General features: G+C 39.8%; 1 protein-coding gene across 1 annotated transcript in view; it reads left to right on the top strand.

The window, feature by feature from the left end:
* The window catches only part of LOC122651607 (ABC transporter G family member 3), a 42,599-nt gene extending 26,188 nt beyond the window's left edge, over window positions 1–16,411 (top strand). The window contains exons 8-12 of the mRNA XM_043845056.1: window positions 6,411–6,602; window positions 7,652–7,738; window positions 9,063–9,335; window positions 15,760–15,867; window positions 15,986–16,411. Of these exons, the coding sequence (XP_043700991.1) occupies window positions 6,411–6,602; window positions 7,652–7,738; window positions 9,063–9,335; window positions 15,760–15,867; window positions 15,986–16,246 (921 nt within the window). The 3' untranslated portion in view covers window positions 16,247–16,411. The remainder of the gene's footprint in view (window positions 1–6,410; window positions 6,603–7,651; window positions 7,739–9,062; window positions 9,336–15,759; window positions 15,868–15,985) is intronic.
* Window positions 16,412–17,207: the final 796 nt, after the last annotated feature.

Raw genomic sequence — 17,207 nt, 5'->3', positions numbered from 1 at the left:
ACAAGTCGAATCATTCCCTAAACCTCTGATTCTCAACTGTAACTCTCAATAGCGAAGGAAGAGTCAGTAAAATAGAAAGTAACTAGTAACTGTGAAAATACTAACTAAAGTACTTAATTGCTAAGCTACTTAGTAGCTAGGATTTACAATAAAAGAAACTACTAAATAAGAGCTCATGGTTGCCAATAGGCTGCTGGAATATCCAGCAGAATAATCTCCATGCAATCTTTTTGTAATCTTCTAGAAGATCTTCACGCATTCTTCTAGATGATCTTCAAATCAAATCTTCAAGGAGATCTTAAAACCGGATCTGCATGTTTTGTACCAGAATCACAAACCTTCTTTCTTCCCCACTATGATTTGTATCACCTTGTCAACGATTCCTGCATTCTTCTTTGCACTTTTTTGCTTAAGCTTGGGAGTGATTCATCCAGTATCATCTCATGATATATGCATTAGAGAGATGCAGATGTTGACCATGTCTGGGATGTGAGTGTTTGTCAGTGCTTATGATAGAAGTGTATCTCATGCATTTTCTTGTGGGTTGGTTATGACTTAATATATCAACCAATGAACTAGACTTATTTCACGGCACTCTCATGGATTCTTTGTATTTAGGGTACAGTTTCCACTTTCCATAATTCTGTTGTCATTTAATAAATTCCAGTTTGCTAATTACAAGATGGTTATGTTAATCATTGTCATGCTTCTCCCCCCTACCCCGGTGCCCCAACCTCGCGACACTGACACTTTGCCTTTCACAAAAATCCTACTGTCACTCTATCTTTTCACTTCATCATCTTGTCCTCTATGTGAATTTCACCATTCATTACAAGTCCTATCCTAGAATGCTTTTGTTGACTGAAAATCCCATGGTAAAATACAGATGGGGATGCGTTTGGGAATTCAGGAAATGTTGGTACCAGGTTGTGGGGGAGGTTGAGTCAGAGAGAGTATTTGTTTTTGTGTCCAGAAGAAAATTGTCCAAGAAAGATTATTGTGGATTTTGCAATTTGTTGCCTTGCTTCACAGTGATGCAGATCCTAGCCTCCTCGAATTGAAGAAGCCACCCTAAGCCTAGGGTTTTAGTAGGAGCCTTAGTTTAGTTTATTTCAGTTCTATACTTAGTTTTTATTTTATGTTTTTAATTGAACCGGTTTTAAATTGGTTGCATCCAATTGGTTCAATTGGTTTAGTCTAAGTGAATAATTCTGATTGGCTGGTAGGATATTATATCCTATTGGCTGATGAAGAATCTTAGTTGTTTTAAGTGTTTTTAAGTGTTTTTAAGTCATTAGGGTCAATTAGGTCTTTTAATACCTTTTAAATTGTTTTAAGTTACTTATCTACACCTCTCCACGATTTTGGATGGGGAAATAGAGTTGTAATAGCTTTAGCAATAATGCCTTTGGCCTATTATTTAATACAGATCGTGGGAGAGGCTCCCCCACCAATTAAGTTTTAAAAATTTCGTTGCTTGCTGCCATGAATGCTGTTGCTGCCTGCTCCATTGTGTGAGTGCCTAATCTTGTGAGTAACATCAAGGTGTAGGGACTGGTGGATCTCTAGTTGACTCCTTGCATCGTGAAGATCGGGAGGTTTCTTCAAGTTTCTAGCTGCTACCATTGCTGGTTCTTCAAATCAGTAAGTTAACTTCAATTCCTGCATACATCCTTCTCTTATTCATCCTCCAACCTAAGCCATCCCTTCCCCCATCGATCCAATCAGACCATCCTAACCCTAATTCCCATCACCTCCCACAAAACCCAAAAACCCTAAACCCATTCTAAATTCTGTTTAGCCCTAACCAGCCATCAAAACATCCCCAAAACCTGATCGAGTCACCCTCCTATAGCCAGCTACACTCGACTCCAAGCCCTGCCCCAAAGTCCCTTCCTAAACCCTAGATTTAACCTCAAACCTGAAATCTAAAACCCAAACCCTAACCCTAAAATTGCAGAATTTCTAGACCTACCCAAACTCTACTTTCTTTACACCATATTAATCCCCTAAACCTGCACATTAAAACCATATATAAACCTTACCCTAATTCCTTAACTTAACCTTAGTTTTACCCTAAACAGCCCCAACTGTAAACAGTTACAAAATTCTGTTTTACCCTAGTTCCTATTAGGTATTTAGGTCTTGCCTATATAGGACCATAGTTGTCACGGCGTCACGGCGATCCAAGTCGGTGGAGGGGTGTCACGTCGATATATCGACATGTCGCCCGCCATGGCGAGCATGTCGACCATGTTTTATTTTTTATTTTCTCTATTTTTAATGTGTTAATAGATGTATACTCAAGCCATGTTTTATTTTTTCTCTATTGTTTCTCAAGTTTTAAGAAGAAAATTCAGAAATCGAAGAAGAAATCGAAGAGGGAAAGAAGAAATCGAAAGAAATCGAAGAGGGAAAGAAGACAGGAAGAAGAAATCGAAGAGGGAAAGAAGACAGGAAGAAGAAATCGAAGAAGAAATCGAAAGAAATTGAAGAGGGAAAGAAGAAATCGAAGAGGGAAGAAGAAATCGAAGACAGGAAGAAGAAATCGAAGAGGGAAAAAGAGTCAGGAAGAAGAAATCAAAGAGGGTCGCCATGGCGTAGGTCGCCATGCAGCCCTCTCCAGCGCCAGGACGCCATGACAACTATGTATAGGACTACATTAATTGGTATCAGAGCCATGGACGAGCATGGCAATCCTATTGTTGATCCAGCACTACCACCCCCACCTGATCCCATGGCTGCAATCATGGACATGCTCCATAAGATCAGTGATCGGTTACATTGTAGAGCAAAGGCAGACTGTGCCTCTTGTAAACAACCCTCTATACGTAGAGGAAGACAGGTTTCAAGTTCACTTTGAAGTTCATGGAACTCTGGGAAGGAACCGACATCACAAAGATCATTCCAGAGGCCATAGAGACTACAGAGATCACTCCAGGAGTCGTGGAGATCACAGGGAAAGACGAAGACATGATAGAGGAGGTTACAGAGAAGAACCTTGAAGACCTAACTTTGAGGAGTACATGAGGTCCTATTTCACTGCTGATGAAGCCACTAATAAGAGGTATGATATGCAGAAGGTCAAACTCGAGCTGAAGGAGTTTGATGGGAACCGTGATCCCCAGGTGTTCTATGACTGGCTTGCTGCCCTGGATGACTATTTTGACTGGTATGATTTGCCTGAAGATCGAAAGATGAGACTGACACGTACCAATTTGATTGGCCTTGCCCGAGAATGGTGGCGAAAGACAGAGAGAGACATGGAACACTAAGGTGATGCACCTACTAATTGGGAGGACATGAGATATGACTTGAAGGAGAAATATTTGCCCAAACATTACAGAGCTCAGATGCAAGATCAACTCAACTCCCTACGGCAAGGGACTATGACTGTAGCTGAGTACATGCAGTAGTTCGATGTTCTTTCTTCTCGTACTGACACCAGAGAAAGTAATACTCAGATGCTGTCTCAATTTCAGTTGGGATTGAGATCAGACATTATTAAAGCTATTGGAGTTGTTGACGTTCTAGACATCAAGGACTGTTTCGAGAAAGCATTGAAGGCTGAAGAATTATTGAATGGAAATAGCAGATTTGATTCCTCCACTGAAGGTACCAACAAAACTTTTTCAGCATTCAAGTCGACTACCAATGGTCACTATCAAGCTGGAAACTCTGCTGTTGGTCCTACTCGATTAGGCTACTCTGTTGGTAGTTCTTCCTGCCCTACAACCCCTCCACGTGCTGATCATAAAGGTAGAGCTCCCATGGACAGCAATGAACCCCACAAGTGTTTCCACTACAATGAGCTTGGGCACTATGCCAAAGAATGCCCACAAAAGCATAGACCTGTTAATGTGGCTGCCAAGGCAGGGGAAGCCTGTGAAGGGAATGATGAGCAAGCTATATATGCACTACCCCCTAATAGTGATGACGACTTAGAAGGTTACTTTGAAGATATGGATGGTGGTGCTCGAGGTGTCCTTATGATTGCTTCAGTTTTCGTGGATGATGTGGTTGATTGTGAGGAGGTAATTGGGAGCATTTCACATGAAGACAATGATAAGCGAGTTGCTGCCCTTGAAGAAGTGGAGCTCGATGAGAAGGTTATCAACATTGAAGACCATATGGAGGTTGAACACATTGATTTTGTGATGCCCCCTTGGTTCTTCGAAGAGAAGGCTCCACGACTTGAAGACCATATTCCCACTGTTCCAACCTCAATAGAATTCTGCCAGGGAAGTGTTGAAGCTGCTGCCCATATGTTGCTTCCCCCTCCTCATCACAAAGTTCGTGGACGAGTTTCTTCACACAAGCATCATACTTGGACTCATACTATTGATGACAAGAAGTGTAGCCCCAAGTTACCGGAGTGTTGCTTGAATTTTATCCATTCATCGGAGATGAATGTTTCTAAGTCGGGGAGAGTTGATGCAGATCCTAGCCTCCTCGAATTGAAGAAGCCACCCTAAGCCTAGGGTTTTAGTAGGAGCCTTAGTTTAGTTTATTTCAGTTCTATACTTAGTTTTTATTTTATGTTTTTAATTGAACCGGTTTTAAATTGGTTGCATCCAAATTAGTTCAATTGGTTTAGTTTAAGTGATTAATTTTAATTGGCTGGTAGGATATTATATCCTATTGGCTGATGAAGAATCTTAGTTGTTTTAAGTGTTTTTAAGTGTTTTTAAGTCATTAGGGTCAATTAGGTCTTTTAATACCTTTTAAATTGTTTTAAGTTACTTATCTACACCTCTCCACGATTTTGGATGGGGAAATAGAGTTGTAATAGCTTTAGGAATAAGGCCTTTGGCCTATTATTTAATACAGATCATGGGAGAGGCTCCCCCACCAATTAAGTTTTAAAAATTTCGTTGCTTGCTGCCATGAATGCTGCTGCTGCTTGTTCCATTGTGTGAGTGCCTTGTGAGTAATATCAAGGTTGCCTTGTGAGTAACATCAAGGTGTAGGGACTGGTGGATCTCTAGTTGACTCCTTGCATCGTGAAGATCGGGAGGTTTCTTCAAGTTTCTAGCTGCTGCCATTGCTGGTTCTTCAAATCAGTAAGGTAACTTCAATTCCTGCATACATCGTTCTCTTCTTCATCCTCCAACCTAAGCCATCCCTTCCCCCATCGATCCAATCAGACCATCCTAACCCTAATTCCCATCACCTTCCACAAAACCCAAAAATCCTAAATCCATTCTAAGTTCTATCTAGCCCTAACCAGCCATCAAAACATCCCCAAAACCTGATCGAGTCACCCTCCTACAGCCAGCTACACTCGACTCCAAGCCCTTCCCCAAAGTCCCTTCCTAAACCCTAGATTTAACCTCAAACCTGAAATCTAAAACCCTAACCCTAACCCTAAAATTGCAGAATTTCTAGACCTACCCAAACCCTACTGTCTTTACACCATATTAATTCCCTAAACCTACACATTAAAACCATATATAAACCTTACCCTAATTCCTTAACTTAACCCTAGTTTTACCCTAAACAGCCCCAACTGTAAACAGTTACAGAATTCTGTTTTACCCTGGTTCCTATTAGGTCTTGCCTATATAGGACTACATTACACAGGTTCGCTATTGCATTGTTGCGATGTCATCTACTCATCTCCTTTCCTTGCAACAAGCACTCTTTGTCATGAAGTAAACTGCCATTTCTTCTGTGTGAAGCTCATCAACTAAAGGGCCATTACGCAGTGCTGGTCCTGCCTATGTGGGATCCTAGGAGCGGTGAGTTTGGAGTTGGTACTAACCTTTGGCATTTTTTGCACAAAGCGGCTGCCCTCTAGACTTGACCCTGCCATTTTCCCTGGTAGCCTGAACCCTTTCCCATGACTCTAACCTTTGGTGTGAAGCTCACCAATTGCTCCTGTTGCCTGCTACCAATCTTGTTGCCTTGCAGTAGTAGCAATCCCAGCAGTGAACTTATGCCTGATTTTGCCACACTAAGCTGAGCACTATATATACCTCTTTGTCATTGTAACATATTTGCTCACGCTGGTTGCTGATCTACATAATTTTTTCACCATATCCATATTTACCAATTTTGATGTAGATTGCAAGAAATGGTATTTGTAGTTATTCTTGCTATCCAATTTGAATCTGTTCGTGGTTTTAACGTTTGATTGACCTAGTCCTCCCCCACCCCTCCCCCAACTCTTATGGATTCTATATTATATTCTTATTTCCAATGTTTTCTGCAATGGACAAAAAACAGTTTAATACATAACTCACTCAACCTATGTATTTTGTTAGATGTGATAAAAAAAAAATAAAAATGGGCCCTGATGTGCTTATTAGAAAGATAAAACAAAGGCCTGTTGTCTTGGTATCTAGAAATTTCTGATTTTTTTTTTCTGTGTGTACTAACTCCATCATTATCTGCAACTAATTGCTCAGGAAGGTCCACTTCTCAAAAGCAGAGGCAAAGCAAGTAGTGCTACACGTGTAGCGGTTTTGACCTGGAGGTCTTTATTAATCATGTCAAGGCAATGGAAATACTTTTGGCTTCGGCTGATTATTTATATGCTTCTCGCACTCTCTGTTGGTACAATCTTTTCCAACCTAGGTCATTCCTTGTCAACTGTAGTGGTAAGTTTTTTTTTCAAATTGTACACTACCTACTGCATTAAGTTTGGATTCTCTCTCTCTCTCTCACACACACACACATGAACAACCTAAGAAGGAAAGAGCAATTAAGGGGTTCTAGTTTGGTAGAGATCACATGCCTTAAAAGGGGATCTTGATGGAGCACCAAAATCTGCAGCAAAGTCATAATTTTTTTTAATAAAGATCTCCCATGTTTTGGAGCTTTGTTCTCGGGCATTAACTCCAACTTTGGATGGAAAAATAGATCTGACAACCCAATACTATTTTTGACACAAACTAGCTCTGTAAATTTGACTAAGAAACAGATTAAAACCACTGAAAATTAAACACACTACCAGGAGACAAAATTTCCCCACTCCCACTAGAAAAAATTCCAAAACTGAAAACGAGAAGAGAGAAGCATCGAGGGGCCCCTTTAAAAATTTACCTAGGTGTACCATTTAACAACCATCCTACCTGGTCAGGTCTTGAAATTGAAATTGACGATTCTTCAGCATTTATTGGCCCTTTTATAAGGTATCAGTGGCTCACTTCTCTGTCTCTCTTGTAGTGGTAGTTGGCAGTATCTCCTTAGGTGCTATAGATTTCTCATCGATGGATCCCACCCAACTGTAGGAATATAACTGTTACCACAGTCACATACAATTCATGAACTGTTTTTTCCCTAATTTATGGACCATGCCAAAGTCTAGGGGTATGATTGCTGGTTCTGTGATGCATGTGATCACACAACTCAATGGCACGTGAGATTGATTCCCCCAATACAAAACAAAAATAAAATTTGACCATTTTATTCCTTCTATAAAAACACCCCCCTTTTAAGATTCTTTGAGTGAAATTGTCTTCATTGCTGATTGTAACCTGTTCGATCATACCTTATTCATGCTGATTATGTATGTGTGTGGGTGTGTATGTTTTGTTAAGTAAATTTATCTTGTTTTTGCATTCATATATTCATATTTATATACACATTCAACATGCAAGGCATAGTCATTCATGGAGGGAGTTGTTTTACTTATCTTGAATTGCAGGTCAGAGTTGCTGCAGTATTTGTATTTGTGTCATTTACCTCCCTGCTAAGCATTGCTGGGTTACCTGCTCATATAAAAGAAATTAAGGTAATCTTGAGTCCCATCTTTTACCATCTGTCACCTTATTATAATATTATGGAGTATACAGAATTAGTATCTCTTATAATGTGTGTGTGGGGGGGGGGGGTTGAAGCTCTGTGTGTGTAGGAATGCTATCCTCCCTGCCCATTGGGGTGCTTAACAATGTTCCCTATTTTTGACTGAGAAATTATACCCACTTATGTAGGTAATTTTGTCATAAAAATCACAAGGGCCTTTTGTTAAAATGACCCTCTTTTAGGTAGGTCTTTTTTAGAATCTATTCAGGTCTTGATGGTGAGGTTCAAACTCAATTCAGGTTTAGTTCCTAGCACTTCTTACTAGATTGGACATTGTTCTCTCAGTTATTATTCATGACCTTAGTAGAAAACTGTGACACTATTATTGGTTTATCAAGGTGGCATTTGGACTGGGCTTGGCATTTTTCGTACTTTTATGATTCAGACACATTTGCCACTTTGGCTTCCCAGGTGAATATCTCATACCATTAGAAGTCAAGGCCTGCAAATGACTAAGGGAATGATCTAAACAAGGAGTTGCCTGACCTATTCTTTGTATTGGGTGATAATTTCCCCTTTATAGGTGTTTCTGTATTTTGTTTTCTGTTTTTATTTGGAAATTGTGCTAGTGTTGGAAGTCTCAGCAGTGGCTGTTTTATCTTTGAAAATTTTCATAGACCATAAATAGCATAAAGGATGAGATCCCTTCTGGGGGTTGAGGGTCCAACCGTTTTGTTCACCTGTTCAGCCTGGATACTCCATTGTCTTGGTCAATGAGTTTGATTGGAAAATGGGTCCTACTGTTGATCTTCTTGTGGTGAGGGTTGCTGGTGAGTAAACTTGTTCTTGAAACACTGTTATTTGGGAATTTTTCCTCCTGGTACCTTGGACATTGATCTCAGCATCCTGGAAATTTTCAAAATTTATAACTGAAATGAAAATTAACTGTGTTTTGGGTCTAGTTTCGATAGGTAGGAAAATGCATCAAGAGAAGTCTTTCCATGTGAAGAGTTTGGAAGTTGCTTCTTGTTGAAACAGCCTGCATGGCAACTTTCAGACTACATGGATATGTTACAAGTACTTGGTTAACCACATTTCTATTACCTAGAATCTTACCGAATTACTTGCAATAGTCTAATCCTTTTAATTATAGTACGCTGAAATAATGTGTGAAAAAAAATTGGAGAAATTTTCTTTAGATTAGCTGAAGTAAATGACTGGAGAATAAATGCTATAGCTGTTTAAGTGTTTTCGATTGAATGAAGTTTTTTTATGTACGTATCTTTTTTAATGGTTGCCATATTTCTTTCCAGATATACATTCATGAAGAATCAAATAAGCATTCGGGAGTGCTAGTTTTCCTACTCGGGCACCTTCTCTCCAGCATTCCCTTTCTGTTCCTCGTATCGATTTCATCGAGCGTTGTTTTTTATTTTCTTGTGGGGCTACGAGATGAGTTTAGCCTGTTGATGTACTTTGTGCTGAATTTCTTCATGTGCCTGCTAGTAAATGAAGGACTTGTGCTGGTTGTAGCTTCTATTTGGCAAGAGCTTTTCCAAAGCATTTTGATGCTGGTGTCCGTTCATGTGAGTGACACTCCTGTGCTTTCTTTTCAACTTATTGAGTTCTATCCTACTGGATTTTGAGTTTTGACCAGCTCACATGTGCTTTCCTGCTATATCAGTTTTCTAGATACTGACACAGGTGATTTATGCTCGTAACTTTGTAAGCTTCATATACCTTTTCAGCTGTTTGGAGTTATGTTGGACCTTGGCTCTAGATGGAATTGTGCTAGCTTTTGGTGTTTGGTCGTTAATCTGATTCCTTGATTCTCAATGTATATGTATTGGAAGTTGGAATATTTTGTTAGACGACATTTGATATGTTTGCAGACAAGAAAGTATGCTGCAAACATGTGGCTTGAATATATCATTCTTTAATTTTAGGTAGCTGCACTTCAGGTGAATATAGCTCACCACTAGAATCCAAGGACTTGTAGAAATTTGCTTATTTGATTTGAGGGCCCTACTGAGGCATTTTTTCATCTTGCTGAAGGAACACTTGAACTCTTGAATCTTTGGATTGTGTTGGAATATGGGTATTTGGGTATTACGTGTGACATGGGTCGATCCATGATATAAGATCGACCCATGGGGTGTTATTTCTATTTTAGTTATTTTCCCTTTCCTAGTTCTATTCTAGCTCTGTTTAACTAGTTAGAATTAGAGTTATATTTGTAATAGGTGTCAACCTTTCTTCTATTATAAATACATATTGTGGAGGGCCATCATTATTAAGCCATTCACTTATTTCTACATGGTATCAGAGCCTAAACTCGATATCTGAGAAATTAATTCTGCTCTCCTCCATCGTCTCCCTCCACAATTGATCTCTCCTAGATCAACTAACCCATTATCCTAAAACCCTAAATCAATCGAGACCCTCCTTCTCTCTTCCCTTCTCTCGTTTCCATTATTTCATGGGGGCAGTACTTTGAGGTTATCTAAATATGATCTAGTACTTGCCCTAGAGTTTACCTCCTTTACTTTATCCTATTTATGATCTCCATGCACAGTGAGATCCATGTTTGAAGATTGAAGAACTGCAGATTTTATTTTAGAAGACCTGCAGATTTTTTTCTCGAAGTTAAAAAACCTGCAGATTTATTTATCTCGAAGACCTGTAGTATTTTTTCTCCCTATTTGAAGACTGAAGCACTGCAGATTTTATTTTAGCAGACCTGCAGATTTATTTTTCTCGAAGATTGAAGACTTGCAGATTTATTTCTCTCGAAGACCTGCAGTATTTTTTCTCCATGTTTGAAGAGTGAAGCACTGCAGAATTTTATTTAGAAGACCTGCAGATGTTTTAAGACCTGAAATTTTTTTTCTCGAGACCTGCAGATTTTTTTCTCAAGACCTATAGAATTTTTTTTTCGAGACCTGCAAATCCATATTGTGCGAAGATCTGCAGACTCCTTTCCTCCTTTTTTGAAGACCTGCAGTTGTTTTAAAACACCTGCAGGCTGCAGCAGTTTTTTATTGAAGACCTGCAATTTTTTGAAGACCTGCAACAGCTTTTTGTTGAAGATCTGCAGATTTTTTTGCAGGAGTGCAGTATTTTTTTGAAGACCTGCAGATTTTTTTCTGTATACAGATCTACAGCTTCTCTTTGTTTGACAACACTGTAGTTGTTTATTTATACAACTTGCAGAGTTTATTTTGAAGAACTGCTGCCTATTTACCTATTGCAGAATATTCTGCAATTTCCTGCACTTCTCAGTTACTGAAGTTCTATCAGTATGCCTGATTCAGCTGCATCCACTGCTACCACCAACACTGGCCAATCTTCTACACAAGGGACCCATCATGATTATCCCTCTTTTCCAGTCAGCCCGATAAAGCTCGATGGCACTAATTATTTACTTTGGTGTACACAAATGTTTCTTTCCATTGATTCAAGGGGCTATAAGGGATATATATATATATGGTACCATTGTCAAACCAAGTGAAGCTGGTACATTACAAGACAAGTGGAGTTCTAGCAACTCTCTTGTTATGGCTTTTTTTCTCAATGCAATGACTCCATCCATTGGCCGTGGCTATACACTACTTGATTCAGCCATAAAAATTTGGAAAGCTGCTGAAGGTACCTATTCCCAGGTAGGGAATGATGCACAAGTTTATGATATTCAACGAAAAATCCATGCAACCAAACAAGGTGAACTTACTTTATCTGAATACTACTGTGAACTCTGTAGCCTGTGGCAAGAGCTTGACTATTATGATAACTTTCAGCTTGATTATCCTTCTGATATTACCAAATTTCAGCTTGGGGAGGATAAATTCAGAGCATACACTTTCTTGACTGGCCTTAATGTGGAATATGATCAGCTTCGGTCTCAAGTTCTGAGTCGTTCACCTTTTCCCACTTTGGAGCAAACCTACTCTATGATACAATTGGAAAATGCTCGTCGTTCCACCATGTTACCAACTACACAGCCAGAGAGATCTGCTTTAATTTCTTCTAGAGGTAGCTCTTCTAGTACTAGTACACGTTCCTCGTCTGAGAAGGAACCTCTTAAATGTACTCATTGTGGAAAGGAACGACATACTGTGGATTTTTGCTGGAAGTTACATGGTCGGCCATCTGACTCTTCTGATGGTCGTGGTCGAGGCCGTGGCCGTGGCCGTGGCACACAGGCCCATCTTTCTGAAGCTGCTGAAATAGCCCCTACTACCACACTTTCTGCAGAGGAACTCGCTGCCTTTCGTCGTATGATGACTACCTTCGCCTCTTCATCTGCACCTGCCTCTACCTCGACTGTGGTTCCCTCTTCTTAATCGAACCTTGTTTTCTCCAAACCCGGTATTTCTTTTGCTGGTCATTGTGCTTCGGCATTATCTCATCCTTGGATACTCGATTCCGGAGCCACTGACCACATGACTGGTCAATCCAATTTATTTGTTCGTTATTCTCCCTGTTCAGGCAAAGATAAAATTAAAATAGCCGATGGTTCTCTTTCCTCTGTCTCAGGAAAGGGAGCCATCCATTGTTCTCCTTCTTTATCTTTGTCCTCTGTTTTACATGTTCCTAAGTTAACTTTTAATTTGCTTTCTATCAGTAGTTTGACATCTCATCTCAATTGCAAAGCTATTTTTTTATCCTTCACATTGTATCTTTCAGGACTTGGGGACCGGGAGAACGATTGGAACTGGTAAAATGCGTGGTGGTCTCTATTTACTTGACGATGATCTTATCTCTAATGCTGTTACTATGTCTGGCTAGGCTCTTGCTGCTACTTCCGCTGAACATCATTTATCTGAATTGCATCGATGGCATCGTCGACTGGGCCATCCACCTATAGGTACCTTAGCTAAGATTTTTCCTGTTTTATTTCAGCATTGTAACCCTCCCTCTTTATTATGTGAGGCTTGTGTTTTTGCAAAACAAACTCGTTTTGTTTATTCTAGTTCAAATAAAAGGTGTTCTAAGCCTTTTCTATGATTCATTCTGATGTCTGGGGTCCCTCACGTACCTCTTCTATTTCTGGCTTTAAGTGGTTTGTCACCTTTATTGATTGCCACACACGCACCACTTGGGTTTACTTAATGCGACACAAGAGTGAAGTTTTTTCCTGTTTTAAAGTCTTTTATAGCATGGTTCAAACTCAGTTTCAAGCTACCATTCAAACTCTCAGGAGTGACAATGGTCGTGAATATTTAGATGGAGCCTTTCAATTATTTCTTGCTACTCAGGGTATTATTCATCAAACCAGTTGCGTTGACACTCCACCCCAAAATGGAGTGGCTGAACGCAAAAATAGACATCTTCTTGATGTAGCTTGCTCTATTATGTTTGAAATGCATGTTCCTTCTCATTTCTGGGGAGAGGCTGTTTTAACAGCTGCTTATCTTATCAATCGGATGCCCTCTCGGGTACTTGACTATAAATCTCCTTTTGATCTTTTGAAGGGGTCTTCTTATATTATTCCTCCCAAAATTTTTGGGTGTGTTTGTTTTGTTCGAAACCACTATGCCCATGGCAAACTTGATCCCCGCGGTCTCCGCTGTATTTTCATTGGTTATTCTCCCACCCAAAAGGGGTATTAATGTTATCATCCTACATCTCGTTGTGTTTTTGTTTCCATGGATGTCGTTTTTCATGAGGCCGTGGCTTTCTTTCCATCTTCAACACTTCTTCAGGGGGAGTCCATTCCTACTCTAGAAGAAGTGCCGATTCCCATTCCTCCTCTACATGAACCTATTGATGATTATCATGTACCTTTAGATAATGATGTTCAAGGGGAGCAACAGGTACAGCCAGTGAAAGATTTCACACAACAGTATTATGGAAAGAAAAAAGGGCAACAACAGCCCACCGCTGCAGCATTACCAGACCAAGAGTTGTCCTCTGACCCAAGATTGAATGACACCTCCTCTGGTAATATTTCTAATCCTTTGGATGCTGCTACTTCTCCTATTACTTCTGATCCATCACTTGATCTACCCATTGCTCTTAGAAAGGGAAAAAGTCTTGTACGCAACATCCAATATCACAGGTTGGTTCGTATGAATCTTTATCCCCATCATTTCATACTTTTGTTTCCTCTTTATCCTCTGTTTCCATACCACAGACTTGGCAGGAGGCATTTGCAGATACTAGGTGGAAGGAGGCCATGATCGAAGACTGTTGGCTGCAAGTGGGTCTTTGTAATTAAACAAAAAGCTGATGGAACTGTTGATCGTTTTAAAGCAAGGCTGGTTGCTCGTGGATTTACTCAGACATATGGGATAGATTATTTGGAGACTTTTGCACCTGTTGCCAAAATGAACACTATCAGGGTAATTCTCTCTTGTGCTGTGAACTTAGGATGGAGTCTACACCAGCTTGATATTAAAAATGCCTTCCTCCATGGTGAATTAGAGGAAGATGTATATATGGATGTCCCTCCTGGGTTCTCATCTGCTGCAACTGATGGCAAGGTTTGAAAACTTAAGCGTGCGTTGTATGGTCTGAAACAATCACCACGTGCATGGTTTGGTTGTTTTCAGACAGCGATGTTGACATTTGGTTATAAACAAAGCAATGCTGATCACACTTTATTTATCAAGACATCGGGCAGCATTATTACTCTCCTCATAGTATATGTCGATGATATAATTGTAACTGGAAATAACCCTGCTGAAATTTCCAAGTTGAAGAATTATTTAGCCAAGGAATTTGAGATTAAGGATCTAGGCATACTTCGCTATTTTCTAGGGATTGAAGTGGCCCATTCTTCTCAAGGGCTGTTTTTATCTCAACGCAAGTATACTCTAGATCTTCTTTCTGAAACTGGCATGTTAGGCTGTTCTCCTGTGGATACTCCCATTGAGGCAAATGCTCGTTTCCGAGACATTGATGGTGAACCAGTGGACAAAGGGAGATATCAGAGGCTAGTTGGACGACTAATTTATTTATCTCACACTAGGCCTGATATTGCCTATGCTGTGAGTCTTATCAGTCAATTTATGCATGATCCCCGGTCTAATCATCTGGAAGCAGTATTTAGGATTTTGAGATACTTGAAGTCGGCTCTTGGTAAAGGAGTATTATTCTCGCGTCATGATCATCTACAGATTGAGGCCTACACTGACTCAGATTGGGCTGGTTCCCATGATCGAAAATCCACCACAGGTTACTGTACATTTGTGGGTGGAAATTGTGTTACATGACGCAGCAAGAAGCAAACAGTGGTGGCCCGTTCTAGTGCAGAGGCTGAATTTAGAGCTATGGCTCTTGGTATTTGTGAACTATTGTGGCTCAAGACTTTGTTACAAGATTTGAGTATTCCTATTACTCTGCCTGTGCGGCTCTACTGCGACAGTAAATCAGCAATAAGCATTGCCCATAATCCAGTGCAGCATGATAGGACGAAACATATTGAAATTAATCGTCATTTTATCAAGGAGAATCTGAATAATGGGACGGTTTGTGTTCCTTATGTGCAATCTGGGGAACAGTTGGCTGATGTGTTCACCAAAGGCTTAAGTGGAAAAGTTTTTCAACCTCTAGTGTGCAAGTTGGGCATGACTGATATCTACGCACCAACTTGAGGGGGAGTGTTGGAATATGGGTATTTGGGTATTACGTGTGACATGGGTCGATCCATGGTATAAGATCGACCCATGGGGTGTTATTTCTATTTTAGTTATTTTCCCTTTCCTAGTTCTATTCTAGCTCTATTTAACTAGTTAGAATTAGAGTTATATTTGTAATAGGTGTCAACCTTTCTTCTATTATAAATACATATCGTGGAGGGCTATAATTATTAAGCTATTCACTTATTTCTACAGATTGTTTGGATGACTTTAATGAACTGATCATATGAGTAGATGCTTGATCTCAGCATGATTTGGAATATATATTATTTAACCATACCATTGATTTGACATAGATTTGATCTGATACTCATAGTAGCATAGCATGAATCAGCCTCCATAATTTAACAATTGAATGTTTTTGCAGGTGATAATGATGCTTGCGGCAGGCTACTTTAGAATTCGTAACCAATTGCCTGAACCAGTATGGAAGTATCCATTATCCTATATTGCTTTCCATACATATTCTATACAGGCAAGTTGTCTCTCTGAGCTTTCCTCTAATGTTAGACATCTCTGAGATAATAATAACAGTGTTTTCTTTTGCTTCGTCTGCTCATGAAGCCTCTCTTTCATATGCACTGATGTTGCAGGGAATCCTGGAGAATGAATACATTGGGACTTCCTTCGCAGTTGGGCAGGTAAGGACCATTTCCGGGGTACAGGCTCTTCGCAGTGCTTATGACATCTCACCTAGTAGTAATGCGAAGTGGGGAAATTTATTGATCTTGTTTCTAATGGCAATTGGGTATCGCATTATCTTGTTTGTCTTGCTAACTTTTCGGGCAAGAAAAAACATGTATGCCTGTAATAGGTTTTACAGGTGTAACAGAAAAACAGCTACAGCAAGATGAAGGTACTTGTTCTAAAAAATTCTAGTCTTGTTAAGCTCTGTAGCTTGATTAGGTTCTGTTATGTTTTGTAGCATTTTAAAATCAGAAACCTGTGATGTAGGATAAATCTTTATGGTGTCAAAACATGCTCCATTTCTTATTGTTTTATAATGGAATAGATAAGTTGATGCTGGGAGATTTAAGTTAATGCCATGGGACAACTTGTGACCTTTCATGGTTGGGAGTGTCTTGCAGCAAGTGCAGTTGGAAGGGATCGACTAACTGATGCTTGGCCTGCTGCCTTCAAGATTTGAACCGAATTACGTAGGCCGTGTATGAACTGAGTAAATCGAATCGATTAGGTTTGGATTTGGTTTTCAAGTTATGAAAGTTATTTGTTTCCGTTCGGTATGTACATATTGCATCTTCAATTGAATTGATAACTAATCGAAAAATTGGAACCGAACTGATTGCACCCTTAGGTTTTGGTTGGACCCTCGTAAATCACTGTGGTTGTGTGGCCTTTGATCCAGTGTGGGGTCAATGAGAGCGTGCACAAAGGCATCAACAGGAGTGAGATTTTTCATTTCACAGAGGGTTGGGGGGAAGATAATATCATGCACTGCTATGTCTAGGCGTAGGCTACATTCAGTCATACAATGTTCTCTTTTGTCATATTTAATCTTTGAGAAAGATTGCTGTCAAACTGCAGTGTACAGTATCGCTACTGTGTTTCTCTCAATTTTGGCAAGAGATTGCTGTCTGGTCTTGTAATGCGTACACTAGCATGTGGGTCAGTGAGGGCGCGCAGCTGTGCACAGGGGGAATTGTCTAAATGAGAGATTTTATTTCACTGAAGATTGAGTGGTAATTTCACACGGTCTTATGTCTGGGTGCATGAACCACACAACCAATTAGTATTTTTTTCCCCTTTAAAGTTCAAAAAAATAAATTGAAATATCAGTGCTTTGTAAAGTAATTA

The sequence above is a fragment of the Telopea speciosissima genome, chromosome 2, assembly GCF_018873765.1.
Source record: "Telopea speciosissima isolate NSW1024214 ecotype Mountain lineage chromosome 2, Tspe_v1, whole genome shotgun sequence".
Classification (NCBI taxonomy): domain Eukaryota; kingdom Viridiplantae; phylum Streptophyta; class Magnoliopsida; order Proteales; family Proteaceae; genus Telopea; species Telopea speciosissima.
Note: the sequence above shows the minus strand (reverse complement) of the source record. Positions and strands in the feature narration are given on the sequence as shown.